We start from the raw sequence: 20,330 nt of genomic DNA on the forward strand, positions 1-20,330 counted from the left end.
TGTGCTCGCCCGTGTTAACCATCCACCTTGCTTGTGCCGCCTGTCCGAAACGGGTCAGAACGGTACAGATCCGACAGCCTGTCACGCCGTTGCTGTACCCCGGGACTCGCAATAACGAACCTATCATCAAGCTATCGATAGCGAGCCTCCAGCCCAAAGAGGCGCACGTCACACAAAACAAAGGCAGCCACACGAGGAAGCAGCGTGGTTAAGCGACGAAAAGCACAACGGTGCAACATCGGGTAACAAATTCAGAGGTACAAGCACGTTGTCATTCAATAGTTCGCAAGTGATGTAACACGTCCAACCATCATCCATTATACCATTACAGTACAATTACCATCGCAATTCGCTAAGCGAGGGTTACATGCGCAATCCAAAAAGAACGAGCAGGCAGAAGCCCCCGAGATCTCAACAAAGTCCGCCATGCAAAGGTTTGTGTAGCGCTGAGAAAACGCTGTAACCATCGACGGGTATAGAACATTGACGACAAAAAAAGCGTTGTCCTGTCAAACAAAAGTGTGTTCCGGTCGGTTGGGGACCGGAAAAGTATACTAAGACAATATTGAAGGGTGAAAGTAAAGGGTAGTATGCGTAGGATCGTGAGGCCCATGTAAATGCGGGAGCTGGGTAAAACGCCGAAGATGTAAAAAGGATGTCCCAAAGACGATATGGTGGTATCGAGGAGTTTGTCGAAGAGAAGGTATTATGTATAGCTGTTGAGTCCAGCGGGTGTCGGTACGATCATTATGCGGTCGTGGCCATTAGAGCCTTGACCTTTTCGCGCTCGGCGACGATCTCGGCTTGCAGTTTTCGTGTCTGCCTCATAGCCTCGTCCCTAAAAACATGTTAGTACACACTCGTTATGCGTTGTGTTAGATTGACGTACCTCTCGAATTGCAGGTCAGCAACCTCCATCTGAGCAGTGTTCATGCGGCCAACGACTTCCTCCATCTCGTGATCGGCATCGCGAAGCGCCCTCTCGAGCTCCTCTACGCGCTTCTCAAGCGACTCCGTCTTGGTGGCTTCAGCTAGGCTCATGGCGGGTCCGCTTGAAGTCACGTCGAGACGAGGAGACCGTTGTGAGAAGACAGGGGACGATGGAAGCCTGGGGGAGAACGCCGAAGGACTGAGGAGTCCGGACTTGACACGGCGCAGGTGGTTGGTGTGGCTCTCCTTGATAGCCTGAACCTCGTCTTCGTGGCGCGCGACAGCGTCTTCTGAAGACTGTTGGGCGAGCATGACCTTGTCTTCTGCTGCCTTGAGCCTCTTCTCCAGCTGGATGATTTGCTCTGTTGACCTGCGTTGGTCCTGTTCTCCGCGCATGATCGCGTCAGTAAGACGTTTGCGCAGAGCGCTGTTGGCAGTGAGTTGCTGCTGGATCTTAGCAGAGAGCTCGTCCATGCGGGTGGCTGCAGCGAACAGCTCCTTGCTGAGCTCTTGTTCTCTGCCCAAGTGTTCGATCTCGGACTGTTGAAGGGCACGAGCCTGTTTGCGGTACTGCTCGGCTTCGTTCTGCGCATAATCGCGCTCTGCCTCTGCATCGGAAATGCTCTGTTTCAAAAGGTCCAGAGTTCGTTCAGCTTCGGCACCGGCAGCGCCGAGTGCATCTCCGTCGCTCGACTCAAGTTGCTTAACGCGAGCAAGCGAGAGGGCATGAGTAGTTCGTAGCTCGTTGTAGGCCTTGTCCAAGGCCAAAGGTTCGTTTTCTATCCGGATCTCGGGTATCGAGATGTCGTGTTCTCTAAGCAGCTCGCGAAGGGAACCAGTTTCTTGCTGTGCACGATCAAGGTCCATTCGCAGTCCACCAAGACCCTTCTCGCATTGCCACTTCTGTTCAAGTGCTTCGTCGGCTCGGCGGCGTAGAGAGTTGACTTCCTGTCTGAGGACTGTAACCTCTTTGTGGAACGCAGTCCGGCGAGGAGTGAGGTTCAGAGCAGCGTCCCTCTCAGCCTCTACCTCTTTGATGCGGCGCGCGAATTCCTTCTGCTGCAGCTCTTGCCGTTGCAAGATGTGTTTCAATGCCTTGTGGAGTGCATCTCGTTGCTCTTCCAGCTCCTTCATAGGGTTGCTGACTGTCGGTGCACCGACTGGTGATACATCACCCGATCTGTCCTTGACGGAATTAGAACGTGATAATGAGCCTCGTTTCGAGTTGAGGCCAGCGGAGCTGCGGGCTAGCGAGTTCGAGCGGGTTAAACCAACTCGCAAATTGGGTAGAGGACCAAGGTCTCCTTCCTCTTGGATAGACTGGACCCGGGACTGTTGTGGTGCTTGTTGTTGCATCATCCTTTGCTTCACAAGCGACTCGTTCTCTGATTTAAGTTGTTGGATCTCCTGTTGCATACGAGTAGTTTCGTACACGAGCTTTTCTGTGTCGGCGGCATCTCCTTCGAGCACTTCAAGCCGCGCGCGGAGTTGCGGTACCACTTCGTCGCGCAAGTTGTCGGCTTCGTTGCGATGCTTCTCCAGTTCGTCGCGGAGTGCTGTGAGGAGGTCTTCAAAGTTCTCCTTGACCTGCCTTTCTTCAGCCAAGCGCCTCTTCGCATCCTCGAGAGACATGGAGAGCTCTTTGACTTTGGGTGTCTCAACGACTGAGCCTGCCCTTGACTTATCGCCAACCTGGTCTTCGAGTTGTTGCACTTGCTCCTCTAGATCTCTTCGACGTCGTAGCTCATCTTGCAGGCGTTCTGCCATTTGCATTTTTATTGTTGCACGCGCCTGTTCTGCCTTCCTTCGTTGCATCTCCACCTCTTCGAGCTTGCTCTCGGGATCGCTGATCGGAAAGCGGATAGAGCTTGTGCCAGAATCTGAGTAGTAGTCGCTAGTCCTACGATTGTCAGACATGGCAGTGGAACTCTCTGCCTTCCACCGCTCAACCTCGTCTTCTAGCTCCATCTCTCTTTGTATCGAGGCAGCGAGCTCGGAGCTGACCTCGCGCAACTCGCGCTCCAACTCTTCCACGTGAGCGTTCATCTGGGGCGATGACGATAGAAGTGGAGTTCCGGGAACAGTAAAGTACGAGCCGAGCGAATTGGCGGCAGGGATGTCTAGGCCGTTGGGTTTTGACTTCGAGCCCATGCCAGGTTGTCTGTAGCGTGGAGAGTCGGGTGATGAGTGTTCTGAGAAGGCGGTGGCTGGCGATGCGGGCTCGTTTTGGGGACGCGAGTTCCAACCAAAGAAAGAGGTGAATCCTCCTCCACTGGGTGATTTGGGCTTTGTGTTTTGGCGTGTCAGTGAAGGGTCCTCGGGACCGTAGTTGTAGTCGTCCATGAAATCTTCCGTGACACCGTTCAAGTCGAGTTTGAGGTCTGGCGGCGGTTGCGATGTGTTGTTGTACACTGGCATGTTCGGCATGGTAGGGGATCGGGCGTGTGCTCCCCGGATGCCAAAGGCCTTCGGCGCCTCGGTCTTGCTCTGTCGTTGGAGTTGGATGCCGCTGGCCGATCGATCATGCCGCGCGGCAGACGGTGCGGTTGGGGCGGTCGGGGGTTCTCGCGTTGCGACGAAGAGCGAGCTCCCACGATCACGTTCGGAGAATTGGCGGGGTGCGGTTGCCGTCAGAGGGGTCCTTCCATGTGGGTTGCTGGTGGTGTTGTTAGCGAAGTGTCGATGAAAGGAAGGCGCGGTGAAAAAGGAAAGCGCGTGTCGGCACTTACTCGTCGAGGTTCCGGGGCAGGAAGAGGTCTTCGTCAGTGACTGGCGGCGACAGCACGGTGTCGGGGACGCGTCCTCTTTGAGCAGCGAGATCAACGCTCTTATCAGGTGCAGCAGCAGATGGGAGGTTAGATTGTTGATCGACAGTAAAGCGACCAACTACGGGGGAATTCGCGGGAAGGGGCTTTCTGCGGACCGGGGACTGGAGGACGGCGACAGGCACAGGTTGCGAGGACTGGGACCGAAAAGCAGCAAAGGACGAGATGGCAATCGAGGCCAAGGACGAGCCCTTTTGGCGAGGCGGCGAGGCAAAGGCGTTGGGAGCATGTGCGCCCTCGGGGGACGCTTGGACGGCTTGCATATTCTCGTATTATCCCCCCGCGATAGACATGGCGTGCACAAATGATGGGCGCAGAGGGAGGTGGAGAGTCTGCCAAAAGTCGCTTCTTCGTAAAGGGGACCCGCCTAGCTCGCCAGGTACAGCTGCCGGCGAAGGGGGCGCCCAGGGGCCTCTGAGCCGATCGCAGCGCTCGAATTGGTCGATTCGGGCGCTCTACCTGACCGTGATGGGCGGTTCGCGCTGCTCGAGGTGGAGCGAGCCGCGCCAGGGGGCTTTTTAGGGTTAGGATGGCTGCAGGTACACTTTTTACCCAGCCAATGGACGCCGCGGACTAAGGGGAGGCTCAAGAGGGCGCCTCGTCTGTCGTCCTGGGGAGTGGGTTGCGGAGTGTGATTCGGGGATACGCTCAATTGCAAAGTGGGTGTTGACATCTCAGAGTCGCGCGCTCCGGTCGAGTTGACGTTGACGCCCGCTGCCCAGGTGACGTGCGGAGGCGCCTTTGCCTGCGACGTGAAACACTCCATGAGGCGCTGAACCACCAAGACTCGATCCCAGCCGTCACCATGTGCATAGCGACTGCAACCCTGCCATGTGACACCCGCAACGGGTGGCTTGCAGTGGATTGCATGCGACCTTTATTTTGGCATCGCGCAATTTTCCGACAACCACGGATGTATCCAAATGAGGAAGCCAGCACGCTAAGGGGCAGCTGTACTGGGATGTGGCTGATATTCGCCTGCCGCGAACGACGACAGTGCTCACGACGACGACTCATGACGACCAGTCCAGCCTCTCGGCCTATGCTAACGGCGAGGATCCTTCTTATGGAGGTGACGAGGCCCCTGAGATGCAATCTTAGATTCACAGCCGGCTGCATATCTCGCCGCCTGAATCGCATGTGCTGATGCCTTGACTCTCAGGCATGCTCCCGACTGCCGACGCCGCATGACTATCATGCTATGGCAATTTGACATCTCCACACATACTGCGACATTGCGTGCGTGGTCTGATATTAGTATTTATAATTACTTCAAGGTGGAGCGCTCATCGCCAGCCACCGACACGGCCTTCATCCCACCGCTCCTTGCGCTCTCCTCGAAGGTAGGCGATCTTTCGGCCCTCCCTCAAGCGCCTCACAAAGTCCGTCACTTCGCGGTCGCTAGCCACGGCATCCCCACCACCGAAACCTTCGCCTTCGAGGAAGCTTTCTTCCAGTCCCCGACATAACGCCTCTTGCTCGCCTACTGAAGCACTCAGCCTTTGATAGAGTGCTGGCGGACTGAACTCTCGCAGTGCCTCATCTTGCTCAGCCTGCTTTGCCTTCCACTGACGCTCCAAAGCCTTGAGTGATAACAAACGCGACTGTGTACTATCTCGTTGGTGCTGGACATGTGCTTCCAGCTGTTTGAGTGACTCTGCCAACCCTACATTCTGTGCGAGCAGCGCCTGCAAGGGCGCAATTGATGCAGGTAATGATGGATGTGTTGTCTCAGGATTGTGAATTATAGCATTTTGCAGTTCTGGCGTCTGAAGCACATGATGCAAGTCTTTGGTCCTACTCGTACCTTAGTAGTTGGCTTAGCAAGGCTGCAGGGTTGGCATACGGTTTGTCCTTGAGCACATCAGGCAGCCAGCCATCGTCCGGCGGTTGGACTGTCGGTTGCTCGGGACCTGTCTGCGAGTACTGCTGTTGTGAATACGAACTCTGTTGTTGATCTCCCGAATACGATGATTGACCTGGCGGGGGTGGGGGTAATGGAGGTCCCTGTGATGGAGTCGCATCATCACTTGACCGTCCTGGCTTTGGTGGGGGCGGTGGAGGGGTTGATGCATCGTACTGGTAGAAGTTTTGCGAGTGGCGCGGAGAAGAATAGGCCATGATGAGTAATGGGTGGTGAGTGGAGGTAGTGGTTGCATGTGATGCTTACATAGTACCTGGGTAGGTCCACGGGTGGTGTTGCGTGTGCTAGCGCGTCATTGGGATTCGATCTAATCTTATCTCATCAAGACCCCTGCATTGAGGCCACAGCAGCATCAACCAACTTTGGGGCACTGTGTAGCTGTGGACACGTCTGGACGCGCCTGCTCATACTTCTGCCTACACAATCCTCTCGCCGCCTTCAAATACCGCCTCGACCTCCATTTCACTCACCACCATCTATCGCAGCTGATCTACAACAAAAATGGCAAGCACTTCCCCACCAACGCGCCCAACCTGATCATGTCCGCTAACTTGCGACTGCCGCTGTAGGCCAACGTTATAGCGAACTCCGGCCACGATGACATGATTGTACGTTCTCTATACACATCCGCCTCTATCTTCACCCCACATTCGTACATTCAACACCACCAGCCAGCGCAATGGGCGGCATCGACCCACCCCCGACCGATTCTAACGAGGTACAGCATGACGCCGTACTGGATTACTATGGCAGGCGGCTCGCGACGTGTTCTTCGGACAAGACCATCAAGATCTTCGAGGTTGAGGGCGAGAAGCACACACTAGTTGAGACCCTGAGAGGGTAGGTCAATCCCGAAGAAGTCATGCTCCTGCGGAACTCGACGCTGACGTTCACAGACATGAGGGCGCCGTTTGGAGCGTAGCATGGGCACACCCCAAATACGGAAACATCCTCGCCTCCTCCTCGTATGACGGCAAGGTCCTCATCTGGCGCGAACAGTCCGGTAGCTGGCAGAAGATATACGAGGTCGCCCTACACACACAGTCGGTCAACATGGTTGCATGGGCTCCTCACGAGGCAGGCTGCCTCCTTGCCTGCGCGTCATCCGACGGCAACGTCTCGGTGCTCGAATTCAAGGACAACAACTGGACACATCAGACCTTCCCTGCTCACGGTAACGGCGTCAACAGTGTTTCTTGGGCACCTGCCTATGCGCCGGGACAGGTCATCAGCGCAAGCGGAAACCAGGCAGGTGCTGCGAAGAGGCTAGTCACCGGCGGAACCGACTGCCAGGTCAAGATTTGGGAGTTCAGCCCCGAGAGCGGCAGCTGGAATGCGACTCCGCTGTAAGTCATGATCGCGGATCGACGGTATGGGACATTGGCTAACATCATACACTAGTGGCGGTCATGCAGATTGGGTACGCGACGTCGCGTGGTCCCCTACCGTTCTCTCCAAATCGTACATCGCCTCCGCATCCCAGGACAAGACTGTCATTATCTGGACATCATCAGATCTACGCGAGTGGAAGCGCACCCAGCTTGACGTCGACGCTGCCGCGTGGCGCGTGAGCTGGAGTCTGAGCGGCAATGCGCTCGCAGTCAGCACCGGCGACAACAGGGTCAGTCTATGGAAGGAGAGGCTCAGCGGCGGATGGGAATGCGTCAAGACGATCGAGGAGTAGAACATCTCTATAAAAGACAAAGCAGAGCCTGGGACTTTCTTGCAATACCCCGTACGTCTCGGCCTCAAATTCAGGGCCGACCAGTGGCCACCATATGAAGACGACGGGCCGTGGTGTACTGAATATGGGTGTTACCAATTCACCTACGAACAATATTGATGTAAGAGCATAGCACGAGGGCATAGTGACGCATGGGTGTAGCGTGAGCGTAGCCTTTAATCGATTGTAACAATCACAGCCTTGCCAACGCTTTACGTGAATTTCATCAAGCTTCTTCCAATGGCCTCACTCAATACGTAAAATGACTGCAAGACGGTCAGAAGCCTTGGTCATATCAAGCCACAAGAGCCTATTCGAGAGCTGGCGAATAACTACGACAGGAACACAGGGCCCTGCATGCGATTCGTCATGGCCGAGTGGTTAAGGCGTTATGCTCGAGAGATGCCGTTATCGACGCTTTTCTCAGAAGATGCCCGATACGGCATGTGCGAAGGGCGCTAGCTTCAGCCTCATCGCCCAGGTGGAGCTGACATCTAGACCTACATATCTACGCTATTCCACCTCACAACTACATTGCGCATCCTGATATAGTTCGTCATCTTCTGTAAGGGACGATTTCCGCTGCGGCTGTCTCGTACTGAGCTTGTGTCTGTCTTCCAAGCTTCGTCGCACCTGGACATTGGTGCCTTGACGCTAGCCTTCTACAGGACAGCTGCCTAACTCCTCACAAACCTCATCCAATCGCGACCAACAAGTATCGTTTTACAAACCTTGGAAAGAGATATAAATCATGGCGACAGCAGAAGTTTACCAGGAACCGGCTTCCTCTCCTCTTCCTTCAACACCATCACGTCGTCAAATGCCTCCAGCTGCCGCGATGTCAAGCACACCGACAACACCAACACTATCTAATCGTGCCAGCCAGACGGTCTTCACTCCGGTGCAACTCGAAGCGCGAGCAATACTCACACGCCTTCTCACACACCTCTCTCAGCTTCCAGCCTCCTTCAACGATAACGACAAACCCCACCCTTACCACAAATACGCCCCTTGGACCTCTCACCACAGCATTCCTACTCTCACTCAATCAATCTACTCCCTGATCCGTCCTCAAATCTGGCATCTCCTCTCCTCCCGTCTCTCTCTCGACGCCCTCAAGCATCTCGGCGGGGATCTGCGTCATGAAGGCCGGGCCATCTACCTCAACGGTATCTTAGGCGTCGACAAAAGATTGAGGATTTATGTGGGCCAGAGTAGTAATCTACGAGTGAGAGTGGCGCAGCACCTGAATTTTAGGTATAGAAGAGATCATCCGAGTCTACATTATTATGCCCTGGAGTGGAGTATCTACAACGTTTTCGGTGTACTAGCCGTGCTTCCTTCGGGTGGATATGGCAATGCAGTGCCGGGCATGGATCACCCGGACCTCATGATGAATGTATTGGAGATGTGGATGTGTCTTGTCTTTCGGTCGTTACCCGAAGATACCCTGAAAGAGTGGCTACCGGATGATATACTTGTCGAAAAGAAAAGGTTAACAGCAAAAGAGGGGATTGTGGGTGGCCTCAATGTAGCAAGTCCACTTGACCAAGGTGTGGAGATGAAAGAGAGAGAGTTTGTGGATCTGAGTGAAGAGGACGACCCCGTTATTCGGGATTATCTGAAGGACGTACAAAGAAAGAAGGGCGACGGCCTGGTTGGGGAACAGATGAAGGAAAGGAAGACGAAAGATGTTGAAGTGGATGAAGAAGAGCGTGCACTGAGGAAGAAGATGTACGCCGAGAAAGCCCGGAGGTATCAGCGGAGGGATACGGACATCGTTGTTCCGCAGTGGGCTTTTCTGGGTGCTATGGCGGTGGGTGTGGGAATTATGCTGCTGAGGAGTAGTGGGGGACCGCAGGCTAGAGGAGCCTGGAGATGAGGTGAATGGCGCCTTCTTTCCTCGTTTCTCGTCCGAGATGAAAGCAACAAGGTCCACGTCGAGCATGTCAACGTTGGCGAAAGGCCAACTACTAGAGCGCCCCGCAGACCACCGTCACTGAAATTTCAAGCCCTAACATACACGACCAAAGTTGATCGCGAGAAAGATTTCCAGGTTCGAGCGCGGAAGCCAGAAGAAGCGACCCGGAAGGTTTCGTCCGAACGGGATGCGATCGCCGCGGTAAGCGACATATTTCACCAAAAAGCTGGTCACAACCCAACGCGTCGGGATGGGAGAGATTCTGCAACATTCGGTTCCAGAGCAAGCCCTACGTCGGTTCACAGCATTTTCAGCATCACAGCTTCTACCACGCCGCAGTGGCACGACTAGGCTTCTTCACAATGGCTCAAGACTGCTTGTCTGTCTCTTCACCGACGCACGATCTGCTGACGACCATGAGACTTCGAAGCCGTGAGGTGAGCCAAAGGCACGGACTTGTCTGTATTGCGCAACCAGAGCCCGACAGCGGGCGGTCGTCCGCTTGGGTGCTGAAAGATCACATCTCGCTTGGAGACTGCAGATCTCCTAAACTACCATCCGCAGGGTACTTCGTCATACCTCACTCCGATCACGACGCGGTTCGTGCGAAGGTTCTGGTCTACAACTCAGATATTACTTCGTCAGATCTACCTATGATCACCGCAAGGCGTGCGAAGATAGGACGATCCAACCCAGGTATTCGGCATCGTAGGAGTGTACTCCGCTTCCCACGCTGAAGACGGATAGCACAGCACGGATTGCATGCTTCCGAACGGCAGGCAGTTGATCAGGCAAGGGTCATGGCAGGGGCGCCCTTGACGATAGAGCAAATTCGAGGCCTTCAACTGCAGACCTCAAGTCATGTGCTTCCCTTCGACCCTGGCATGACGGGAGCTCCGAGATCTAGAGCACAATGTGGGCGCTGGAATTCTCCGGGGAAGATTCAAGACAAACAATGCGGGCGAGCTGGTAAAGGGTAAAATAAGCTTCGGTCCGTTTCTTAGCGTGGCTTTATCCCCAGATTGAAGAAACACTCAAACCGCGCCAGGCGAAGCGACCCCGCTAGTACTATTTCGTGCCAAGAGGTTCAAAAGGTTCAAGATCCAATCGCAACATCATAGGTCAGATTCCAGGGCTGTCAGGCTTCTTCGTTGATCATGGCCAGATAGAGCGTTCTAGATAGGCGTCCTTCCCCAGGATTGGATTAAGCTATGCCTGTCCAGGCCACAAGAAACGCCTCCAGGCTTACCAGGTCGAGCATTCCCAGGCGTACTTACTCACGGGGACTTGGAATCCGACATCGCCTAGAGGCTCTGCAGATATGCTTCCAGATCCAGCGAGAGCAGGGTTCTCTTCAGAGCTAGAGACTCATCGGAGGCTGGCTGAACAACTCTTCACCGTCGTCCTACAACTCAGGTTTTCCTGCTTCTGGCCACGAACAAACCTTTGTGGCTTGAAGTTCTAACTTGACGAGGAAGAAGAGGAGAAAGGTGGCTGTCGAGACCGTGCAGCTAGAGTTCAGCTCCTCATTTTTGCACTGCAACATACCGATAGCGTCGCTTCCACCGACCTCAAGATGCCGAAGGGACTGAGTTCTAGAGCGCCACGAGAGGGCGAGGAGAGAATAATCTTGTCGTACAAGATGTATATAAGACGCCGTCGGGCAGCGTCTTGTTGTTTTCACCAGAGCACATTTTGCAGCATCTCCTCTGTCGATCGAGCCTCCAACACTTGTCCATTTTCATCATGCGCTTCAACAACGTAGCTGGACTTGCCCTGGGCCTCGCCATTCCCACTGGTGCCCTATCCGTCCCTCGAAATGCAGCTCCTGAGCCTGCTGGCAAGATCGTTGCGCAGTTGTTCTGCGACATTGTTGGTGGTCTTGTCACTGTTGCAAAGCAACAGCCCCAAGCCACGAGCTTCTGTTCTTCTTACCTCAAGATCCCGGTAGTCACAAAGACTTCAACCATGACTTCTTTCACTGCGTAAGTTGACGCGACGTCCATCTCCATCGGCATGATCTTTCGCTCACAACAAACAGGACCATTACGGCAACTGCAACGATCACTTCGGGATCGACCACGACTACCGATGCAACCAACACAATTACGGCAACTGATACTGCCACCGCAACGGCGTCTGCCACGATCACCGAGACGACGACAACAACCGAAACCATCAACACAGTCGCATACTCTTCAATCACTGCATGCGCATCCCCAGGAGCTGTACAGAAGCGGGGCGCTTATGTTCCCCCAAAGAAGCCCTCATGCTTCAACAACTACATCGAAGGCCAAGCTCTCTCTTCAGCATGCAAATGTCTTGCGGTGCCTACCTCTAGCACGACTACCACGACAACTTTGAGCCTTCCCACCACCATCACAACTTCAGTCACAGTAAGTCGCTAGCAACTCTACCAACCCACATCATTCATTGCTAACCAACACCTCCTCCAACAGGTACCCCTGACTATCCTTGCAACCGCAACCAACACCGACACCGCGACAGTCACAAACACTATGACGAATACCGCGACCGAGACCTCCACAGTGACCGAGCGCACAACCATCATCACAGGCACCCAACAAGTCATCGCGATCCCCACCTTCACCGTCTACGCCATCGGCGGCGACAACAGCGGAAACCCCATCGCGGACGCCAGCGTCTACATCCCCAACACCACCGGAAACGAGGCTGGTCTCTCGCCCGTCCTGCAGTTTACCACGGTAGACAACAACAAGCTACAAGTCCTCAATGGGCCATATGCTGGCTCTGTCGGCAAGACCAACCCGAATGTCGGGGCAACTGAAGCCTATGTCCTTTTCGGAAGAAATGATGCTGGGCTGCAGGAAACGGTTTGCCAGGTCACGTACAATAACGCCGATGGAACATGCCCTTTGTCTTGTGTGGCTGCGAGAGGTACGACGAGTTATGACTGTGGAACCTTTTGGAGGATCGCTGGCGATGCTGACGTGGGTGGGTGTTATAAGTTCACTCCTTATGCTGTTGGTGGACCTTAGAAGCTGAGTATGTGGAGTACTAGTTCACGATTGAAGCGGGAAGAGAAGGGGTGTTGGGTTTATAGTAATAGTACTATTACATGATATGCAAATCTACATACAAAACCCCTCTTCAATCGGCTCAGCGAAAAAGCGAAAGGACACTCCTCTGTTATACGACAGCGAAGCCAACAAGCGAGGTCAGGAACGAATCGAAGCCAAAGCTTCCAACCATCCCCCGTAGAGAAATCGAAAAAAAAAACATACTAAAAGGCAGAACCGGCTGACACAAGTATATACAAAACGAACACCATCTTCACAGATACCCAGTGTCTCAAACTAGATAGCAGTGCGCTGATTACGATGCGAGTAATCACCGCGTTTCGCAATGGCTCCGTTTTCACACTTTGCGCCTTCAGCCACGGGGATCATAATGACCTTGCCGTGGTCGCAGAGACCGAACTTCGTACCGTCGGACGAACAAACGACAGCGCCGTCGGGGGAGCAGGCCTCTTTGTCTGAACCTGGATTTGCGGGTGCGGGTGAGGTGGGTGAGCCGGATGGTGTTGGTCTTAGAGGCGCGACGGGTGATGCTGCTGGAGACTGGCTGGTTGGTTGTGGCGCTGGAGCCGCGGCGGGGGCTGTGCCCGTGCCGGCTGCTGGGCCAGGTGGGAAGATGCCATCGGTGTTTGTTGGCATTGGTGCCGTGACCGTCACGAGTGTGCGGAGGGTGGACTCGGCAGGCTTGGGCTTGGGTGAGCAGGCGGACTTGGTGCCAGATGGAGCAGCTGGTGGAGCGGGAGGGGGGCTTACTGGAGCTGGGCTCGCGGCAGATGGAGGCGTAGCAGCAGGTTGGTAGGCCCCTGAGTCCGGGGAAGGACTAGCAGCTGGAGGACTGGCGGCTGGAGCACCAGGGTCGGCATTGCCGCTGCCACCACCAGCATCAGCACCGCCGGTGCTGGGCTGCGAAGTTGCGCCAGTGCAAAGATCCGCGAAAGGGCCTTTTCCGACAGATTTCACGTACTTTCCTGGGTTCTGGAACGTGAAATCACTGCTCTCTTTTGTCGTACCGCAAGACTGCGGGACTGGGATGTTTGCGACTGCCATGTCGGGGAGAGCATCAAATGCGGTTGTATCGTCAGCACCGCCAGAGATCGTGACTGGCGCACAGTTCATGTACATCTCGCGGTTTCCGATCTTGTTGAACCACGTCCACGCTGTTGTCATGACGCCGTTAGGAAGCTCTGGGGGGATATCGAACTTGAAGGTATTGTCGAGGCTGGGACCGAATTCGTCCAGGTTGGCTTCTGCAGAGACAGGGCAGCCACCCTCAATGGAGTAGATGACTTTCCACACGGAGTCCTTTGTAGGCTCCTTGTCTGTGGTGACGCTGATCTGGCATGAGCCTCCACCATGGACGGCCGTACCAGTGAATGCAAGAGTCTGGGATGAACCGACTTTCCATTCGTTCATAGTGTTCACCGTATATGGTACGGCTTTGCAGGGAAAGTCGGAACCGCTAGCGTCGAGAGGTGAATTGTTGGGATTGCCGTATGGCACGGGACTCTTGAGAATCATGTGTGCGTTTGCAGAGAGCGGCGCCATGGCTAGCATGGCCGCTGCGGCGTAAAGGGTCGACTTGAAAGACATGGTGTTTCCTAGACCAGCTGAGGGATGTACCGTATAAGTCGAAATGTTGGTTCGGATGTCTGGAATCGAGAGATGTCTTGTCAAAGACTTGTCGCAAGTAGTTCTTGGAAGAGTAAAATGAAGGTCTCGTAGAGTTGCGTAGTTGGTATGAATGTCGTGCTCGTATTTGCGATGAGTTGTGTAGGAAGAATAACGAGAGTCTTTAGTAGGCGCGATGGTAAGGACCGTGAGGGCGTTGTAGAGTCATAACACAACAGCCTTAGTAATACGTAATGTACAATAGCTTCACAATGAGACAAAGGTTGGAGATTATATACTTGATGCTGGGAGGTGAAGGTAAGTATTCAACGTCTCCCGGCGAATTAGCGCGCGCCATCGTTGCGCCAGCGCTGTGACTGTGAGTTCTTGATGAAGACTGCACATGCCCGAACAGGTACAAGAACTCGCGAAAGGCCCACCGAAGACATGTACTTCCTACCTTTCTTGTTTCATTAAGTGTATTTGATTGGGTGTCCAGTCATGATAGACCCTAGATCCGTTGAAATATAGCTGGGATGCACAGCGGCAAGAATTATCCTGGTGGAGACCGTTAAGCGCCACTAGTTACCCAGGTGGAAGGAAGGCATAATGCGTTTCAGATTTTCCAACTCTTGCTATCCATACCTAGGTACTCCACTCCCAGGCAGCGTGTAGAGAGCTCGTGTGACTGAAAGACTTCGGGCACGTGGGAATGGTGATCTGATGAATGTGGATGAATTGAGAGTGTTCATGGGCTGTAGGGCGCTGTGCCGCAACAAAACGTTCATAATGCGCAGTGATTGGTACATCAATCGTGTATGCTGGCACATCAAGGGTATTTCCATGCATCGTGAAGTGAGCACCTGGGCAGGTGAGGTGAAGTGAAGGGCAGACATTGGAAAGAGCCCGTGGAGCCCTGGCTGAGAACCTTGGGACGCTTGCGGACTAGCGGATCTTGGCAACGTTAGCAGGACCGCAACCGCGAAAGCATCCGTCACCAGCCAGGGACGCGCAAAAGCAGTCGCAATTCAAACCGACTTCCCTATCGGTCGCAGTGCAGGGGTAATCGCGAATCGACCAGCCTTCCGACGGACCCCGTGACCCATTCGCCGCATTCGGAGGCCCCGTCGACATCGCGACGCGTTTAGTGTTCGCGAGCTCTGCTGAGCTTCCTCACATCTCCTACACGACCATCGACCGTGTCAACAGCCATGTTTACGAGTACGGGAAAGACGGCGCCGCCCCAGGCCTTCATGTCGAGTTATGCGCCGCGACTGCGAAGCCACGGAAACTCGCTGATATCGCCCATTGTTCCGCCCTCGAATACCCTCCCTGCGCCGCGCGTGACAAAACGCGGGACTGCCGTTCTCAGCTACGCGGAGGATGCCTACGATGATGACGATTTCGAGGATAGCGATCGGCCGCGACGTGCGACAGGCCTGCGAAGCGTACAGAAAATCGACCCGAACAGCGCAGACCACACGGCGCAAATAGCAGCGCTGGGCGAGGAGCTCACTGCGCCAGTGGATATACAGGGAATCTGGCGAGACTGGATGGGCAGGCCGAAGCGTACACTGTATGTGGCATGGTGGCAGGATTGAGCCATGGGACACATCTCGCAATAGAAGGCTAACATAGTGCAGCACGGAGAAGCAAGTCCAGACGCAGTCAGTCTTGCCTGTCACGTTGATTCCGATTCGAATAGACATGGACATTCAGGCTTTCCGGCCTGAGGCGCCCCTCCCAACGCCCTCCAACGCGCGAGAGTTCGGCATCAACGAGAACCTGCCCGCGTACAAACAACCCGATGTCACTCCCGCATACAGACTCAAGGACTCGTTCCTTTGGAACTTGCACGAGGCCTTAACGACACCCGATCAATTCGCGAAGCAGTTCGTCGATGAATTAGATTTACCAAACGACCGAAAGCCCCTCATAATCTCCCAAGTCGCAAATCAGATTCGGCAGCAGTTGGAGGAATATGCCGGTGTTGCGCTACACCCTCTATTCCACTCTGCAAACTCGCCCGCTGTCCAAGGAACAAACGGCAAGACCGCACTGCCTGCGTCGTCCCGCGATGGCACCTCAACACCACAAGTACCCGCCACGAACGGCGCGTCGACCCCTATGACCAACGGCGTATCGCATACGAACGGCGCACAGACGCCAGCGGGCATTCCAAATGGCATCAGCGCAACTGCGACCGCAATGCCGTCTGAGGAGCTTCACAACCCAGATGACACATACCGATGCATCGTCACGCTCAACATCAACCTCATGAACCGATTGTACACCGATAAATTCGAGTGGTCACTATTACATCCACCAGGTTTCGCGGAGATGTTTGCTAAGACGACGTGCGCGGATCTAGGGCTATCGGGAGAATGGGTGAACGCCATGACACATAGCATCTACGAAGCAGTCCTGCGACTTAAGAAGGAAGCCTGCGAGAATGGCGGATTAGTGGGCGACGGCGAGATCGATAACGATGCAGTAGAGCCTACCATCGGTGCAGGTTGGAGATACGACCAAGAGCATCTCTGTGACGAATGGGAACCGAAGGTGGAAATCCTATCACCTGAAGAAATCGAGAAGCGCGAGGGGGACCGTGAAAGGCAGATTCGACGACTACGCAGAGAGACGGCGCGCTTCTCCTCGACCGCAAACATGACGGGCCAACCCGCCAACGAATTCTTCAACAACATCGAAGGACAAGAGAACATGGGCCGCGGCGAGCGCAGCAAAAAGAAGAGACGATTCAGGAGTTTGAGCCCGGTTGGAAGAGGCACGCCAAGCGCCGAAGGAGGATCCGGCTATGGCGGGCAGGGTGGAGGGCTCCAAGAAGGGTATGTGACAATACTGGCATTGTGCATTGTGATATTGGAACTAACAACAACAACCACAGGGAGCGACAAACATGGAGATGCGCACACTGCTGGGTCTGGGGAACTGCCGTCTGGGCTGTTCGCGACGGTCCAAAAGGCCCACGCACTCTCTGCAACAACTGCGGCTACCTCTACGAACGAGACAAGAAGTTGCCGCCTTGGTCAGAAAACCTCTTCTATCACGAACGGCCACAACATGAAGTCCAACAGTACCGACCACAGCGGTGATGAGCTTGCAGTTGTCTGTGAAGGGGTTTACTTCATCGGTGTTAGGGGTTCAGCCTGGATCGCAGTTATCCATCCGAACGGCATTCGTTTTTCGTTCCTGGACACTGCCGGTGGGTGTTTGATGTTCTATCGCATTTCATGGAGCGTGGCGTCTTGGGCTCGACATCGTGTTCATCACGACAGCAGGCTTGTAAAACAACGTAACTTTCTTGCCCTTGAGGCTAGCAGCATAGTGTTGCCTAATTGGCTGGGTTCGACTTCCGTTCGTCTAGGCCATTTGGAGGACTTTTGCCATTTTTGAAGGACCAGTGCCATGGACTGGGTTTGCACGCACCGGCACATGTCTGCCTTGCAGACACGGGTACGGGTACGGCAGCGGACTCTCCAACAAACTGGCACTGGCTCAGCCATCGAAGATGCGGCACAGCCCGGCTTTTCCCTTTTCCAGTGCCTCCATATCCCCTGCCTGTACACACAAGGAATCGTACGATCGACAGAGGACAGATAGTGTATACTTACTAGCTGGCAGTGCATATGCATTCCTATTGTTCCTTCCTTCGTTCTCTTGTCGCCTTATTGTGTGTTGCCTTGGCCACGCGTCCTTTTCGTATCGCATTCAGCCTATCATGACTCTTCTTGTCGATGTGGAGGCTGGTATTGAGACTTTGCGCAGAAGAGCGCCGGATTTGGGCACGTTTGCGTGGCGCTGATGGCGGTGGGAGTGCGCGTGGGTGGCGTGTCAAAGCATCGTGGCTTCGTATTGAGAGGAATGCAGCGAAGGGGCTTTTTTTCGGAGGAGTTCGCAAGCCATAATGTTAAGCTTTTGTACGAATACGACTTTGGACATCAGGTTTGCAAGACTCTGTTTTTAGTTCAAGATGCAAAAGTTGTCAGTTGTATTAGGAAAGAACTTTGGCCTCACATTCGTATCACGAAACCGCAAAGGAACTTGTTCATGTGTGGCACCATTCCAAACCCCATTCTATTGTCCCATCCCATCTTCCTATTGTGCACCCAAAGCGTCAACCACCGTCCACGTACTTAGTCATCCACCCATCTGCATCATCGATCATCATGACTCCTAGACATCCAACGCATGAGCCAACACACATGTCTCATTACACGTACATCAACGCTTCTCGTACCCTAGCTCCGCACCTCACGTGCGTGAATGTACCTACGTACTCCATGGCGTGTTCAATAGAAACACAATAGCAAGCGAAATGGTGCAGGACCCTGCACCACCCAACCAACGCGCAGATGGCTACCTTGGTACTTGATGAAGGAAGAAACGACCAGCATAGATTTTACCCGGTTTCGTACGACAGTTGCACAAATGGTGCATGTGAGAACGTGACGATGGCCAGGGAAGTTGCAGAGAAGGAACGTGACAGATGGATTCTTGTGTTACACAGGAAGGTACCTGGCAACCAATCAAGTCACTATCCTCGAAGTAGTGACATAGTAGTTGGTAGATCACGATCCCATCCCTATCCTCATTCCAGCTACGGCAAGGCTGTACACGCGCGCTTAGCCACCTTGGGCTTTCGACATTTCATCCCCATCCACACACCTTGTACGTTCCCTCGCACACATTCGCTAACCCCAGACCAAAAAAAAATCCTCCATCCATCCTTCAAATCCGCGGCCTATCATACCGTCATAAACATCAACCAGTCGTTCCTTCGCACGTCCGAAACTAGACTAGCCCACCGTTATTGAAGCACAATAGCAACAATGGATCCATCCCGCAAAGGCCCGGTACGCAAACTTGATTGCCGGTAATGGGTCTAGACTAGACTGCTGCTAGCTATTATGCGGTGGGTAGCTAGGTATGTGGCGCGTGTTTGTGCATGCAACTGGCTATGTGGGTGACTCTTGCTATTGTGCTAGGTATTGTGTTGGGTGTTTCAGGTGTGGGGGTGCAGGCTGCGCAAGTGTGAATAAGGCGGATGCGCGGGCGGACGCGGGAGGATTGGGGCGTCCACTGCAGCGGGTGGGTGGGTATATATAGTTAAGTGGTGGCATGCTTCGGGGAATGAGGTTTGTGAATGTGCGTGTATTTGAGGTTTAAGGTGAGTTGTTCTTGGAGCATTTGGTGACGGATGGGTTTTGCTGACTTTGGATATAGTTATTGTGCGAACAACGAGAGGATACCAATACCAACTGGCAAACGGCATCAACGGCATTACTATATCGTCATATCACGATCATATACCGGTTTATTGCATCTTCCTATCGATCTTCGTGGTCGCGCAACATCTACCGGCAAAGCGTTTAACCATCGACATTTGCCAGTACGGTTACCGAACTCGCATGACCGCCGCCTAACCCGTCACACCAACATCACGCCACAACCCCACGATCACGATACCCACAGACGGTCTTCCCCAAGACACGAGAAGTGATTCCTTGGCCAAAAGAAACATCCATTGATATATGCCATGGACCCATTCCGCACCAACAACGCAGCAGTATCCAACGCAAAAGCCACCACCCTCCACACCACCCCATCATCCACACCCTTCAACACACTGCCTACACACTCCTCATCATACCAATCATACCAAGACGACAATCCAGCACCCCCCGCCTACCACACCGTCGTAGACCCCACCCTCCCCATCCCCAACATGACAAACCCGTACGACCCCCAAGAAGAAGACTGCGACGCTCAAGAAACGGCAGACGACACACCCGAAATCACAATCAACGCCGCAACACAGATCCGGGGCCACGGGAACATCATCTCCATTGCACAGATGGACAGCGTGAGGATAGCGAATCTCATTGCTACTGTACTTAGTGGTGAGACTATTGAGATGGGTAAGACGGGGGAGGAGGAGGATGCGGCTGGCAGGCCGATTACACCAGAGAGTCCGACGACGGCACGGGGGGAGTGTACGTCTACGACGCAGGTCAGAGGCGTGAAGCGCTATTCCAACATCAACATCACGGTGAACTGCGGCGCGACCATCATCGGTGATAGGAATATCGTGGGACCGGGACTGGGCGATATCGCGAGGCAGATGCAGATGGCGCAGAGGAATCAGGCGGCGTTGCTGGCTCAGCAACGGATGCAGCAACAGCAACAAGCTGCGGCGGCGGTGGGAGGTCAAGTACCAAGGATACCGTCGCCGAACGGACTTATGTTTCCGATGAAGCCTGCGACGCCTCCGATGAGTCGCAGTTCTAGTTTGATTAGCGAGACGTGTCTTGGAGGGAGG

General features: G+C 54.2%; 5 protein-coding genes across 5 annotated transcripts; 2 read left to right on the forward strand and 3 right to left on the reverse strand.

Annotated features, from left to right (window-relative positions):
* Positions 1-747: 747 nt before the first annotated feature.
* On the reverse strand, positions 748-4,018 carry J4E90_006329 (uncharacterized protein; the record flags this gene model as incomplete). Its single annotated transcript, XM_051435876.1, has 3 exons — positions 748-838; positions 890-3,586; positions 3,660-4,018. The coding sequence occupies 3 exons, from the start codon at positions 4,016-4,018 to the stop codon at positions 748-750; spliced, it is 3,147 nt and encodes a 1,048-aa protein (XP_051290734.1).
* Positions 4,019-5,041: 1,023 nt separating this feature from the next.
* J4E90_006330 (uncharacterized protein) lies at positions 5,042-5,876 on the reverse strand (the record flags this gene model as incomplete). Its single annotated transcript, XM_051435877.1, has 2 exons — positions 5,042-5,552; positions 5,602-5,876. The coding sequence occupies 2 exons, from the start codon at positions 5,874-5,876 to the stop codon at positions 5,042-5,044; spliced, it is 786 nt and encodes a 261-aa protein (XP_051290735.1).
* A 482-nt stretch (positions 5,877-6,358) lies between these two features.
* Positions 6,359-7,363, forward strand: SEC13 (GTPase-activating protein S13; the record flags this gene model as incomplete). Its single annotated transcript, XM_051435878.1, has 3 exons — positions 6,359-6,519; positions 6,576-7,025; positions 7,081-7,363. The coding sequence occupies 3 exons, from the start codon at positions 6,359-6,361 to the stop codon at positions 7,361-7,363; spliced, it is 894 nt and encodes a 297-aa protein (XP_051290736.1).
* A 5,298-nt stretch (positions 7,364-12,661) lies between these two features.
* On the reverse strand, positions 12,662-13,787 carry J4E90_006332 (uncharacterized protein; the record flags this gene model as incomplete). The annotated part of the gene is made up of 2 exons (XM_051435879.1): positions 12,662-13,701; positions 13,781-13,787. The coding sequence occupies 2 exons, from the start codon at positions 13,785-13,787 to the stop codon at positions 12,662-12,664; spliced, it is 1,047 nt and encodes a 348-aa protein (XP_051290737.1).
* Positions 13,788-15,201: 1,414 nt separating this feature from the next.
* On the forward strand, positions 15,202-17,103 carry J4E90_006333 (uncharacterized protein; the record flags this gene model as incomplete). Its single annotated transcript, XM_051435880.1, has 3 exons — positions 15,202-15,566; positions 15,634-16,836; positions 16,896-17,103. The coding sequence occupies 3 exons, from the start codon at positions 15,202-15,204 to the stop codon at positions 17,101-17,103; spliced, it is 1,776 nt and encodes a 591-aa protein (XP_051290738.1).
* Positions 17,104-20,330: the final 3,227 nt, after the last annotated feature.

This window comes from Alternaria incomplexa, assembly GCF_024043165.1.
Source record: "Alternaria incomplexa strain BMP 0042 chromosome Unknown scaffold_8, whole genome shotgun sequence".
NCBI lineage: Eukaryota > Fungi > Ascomycota > Dothideomycetes > Pleosporales > Pleosporaceae > Alternaria > Alternaria incomplexa.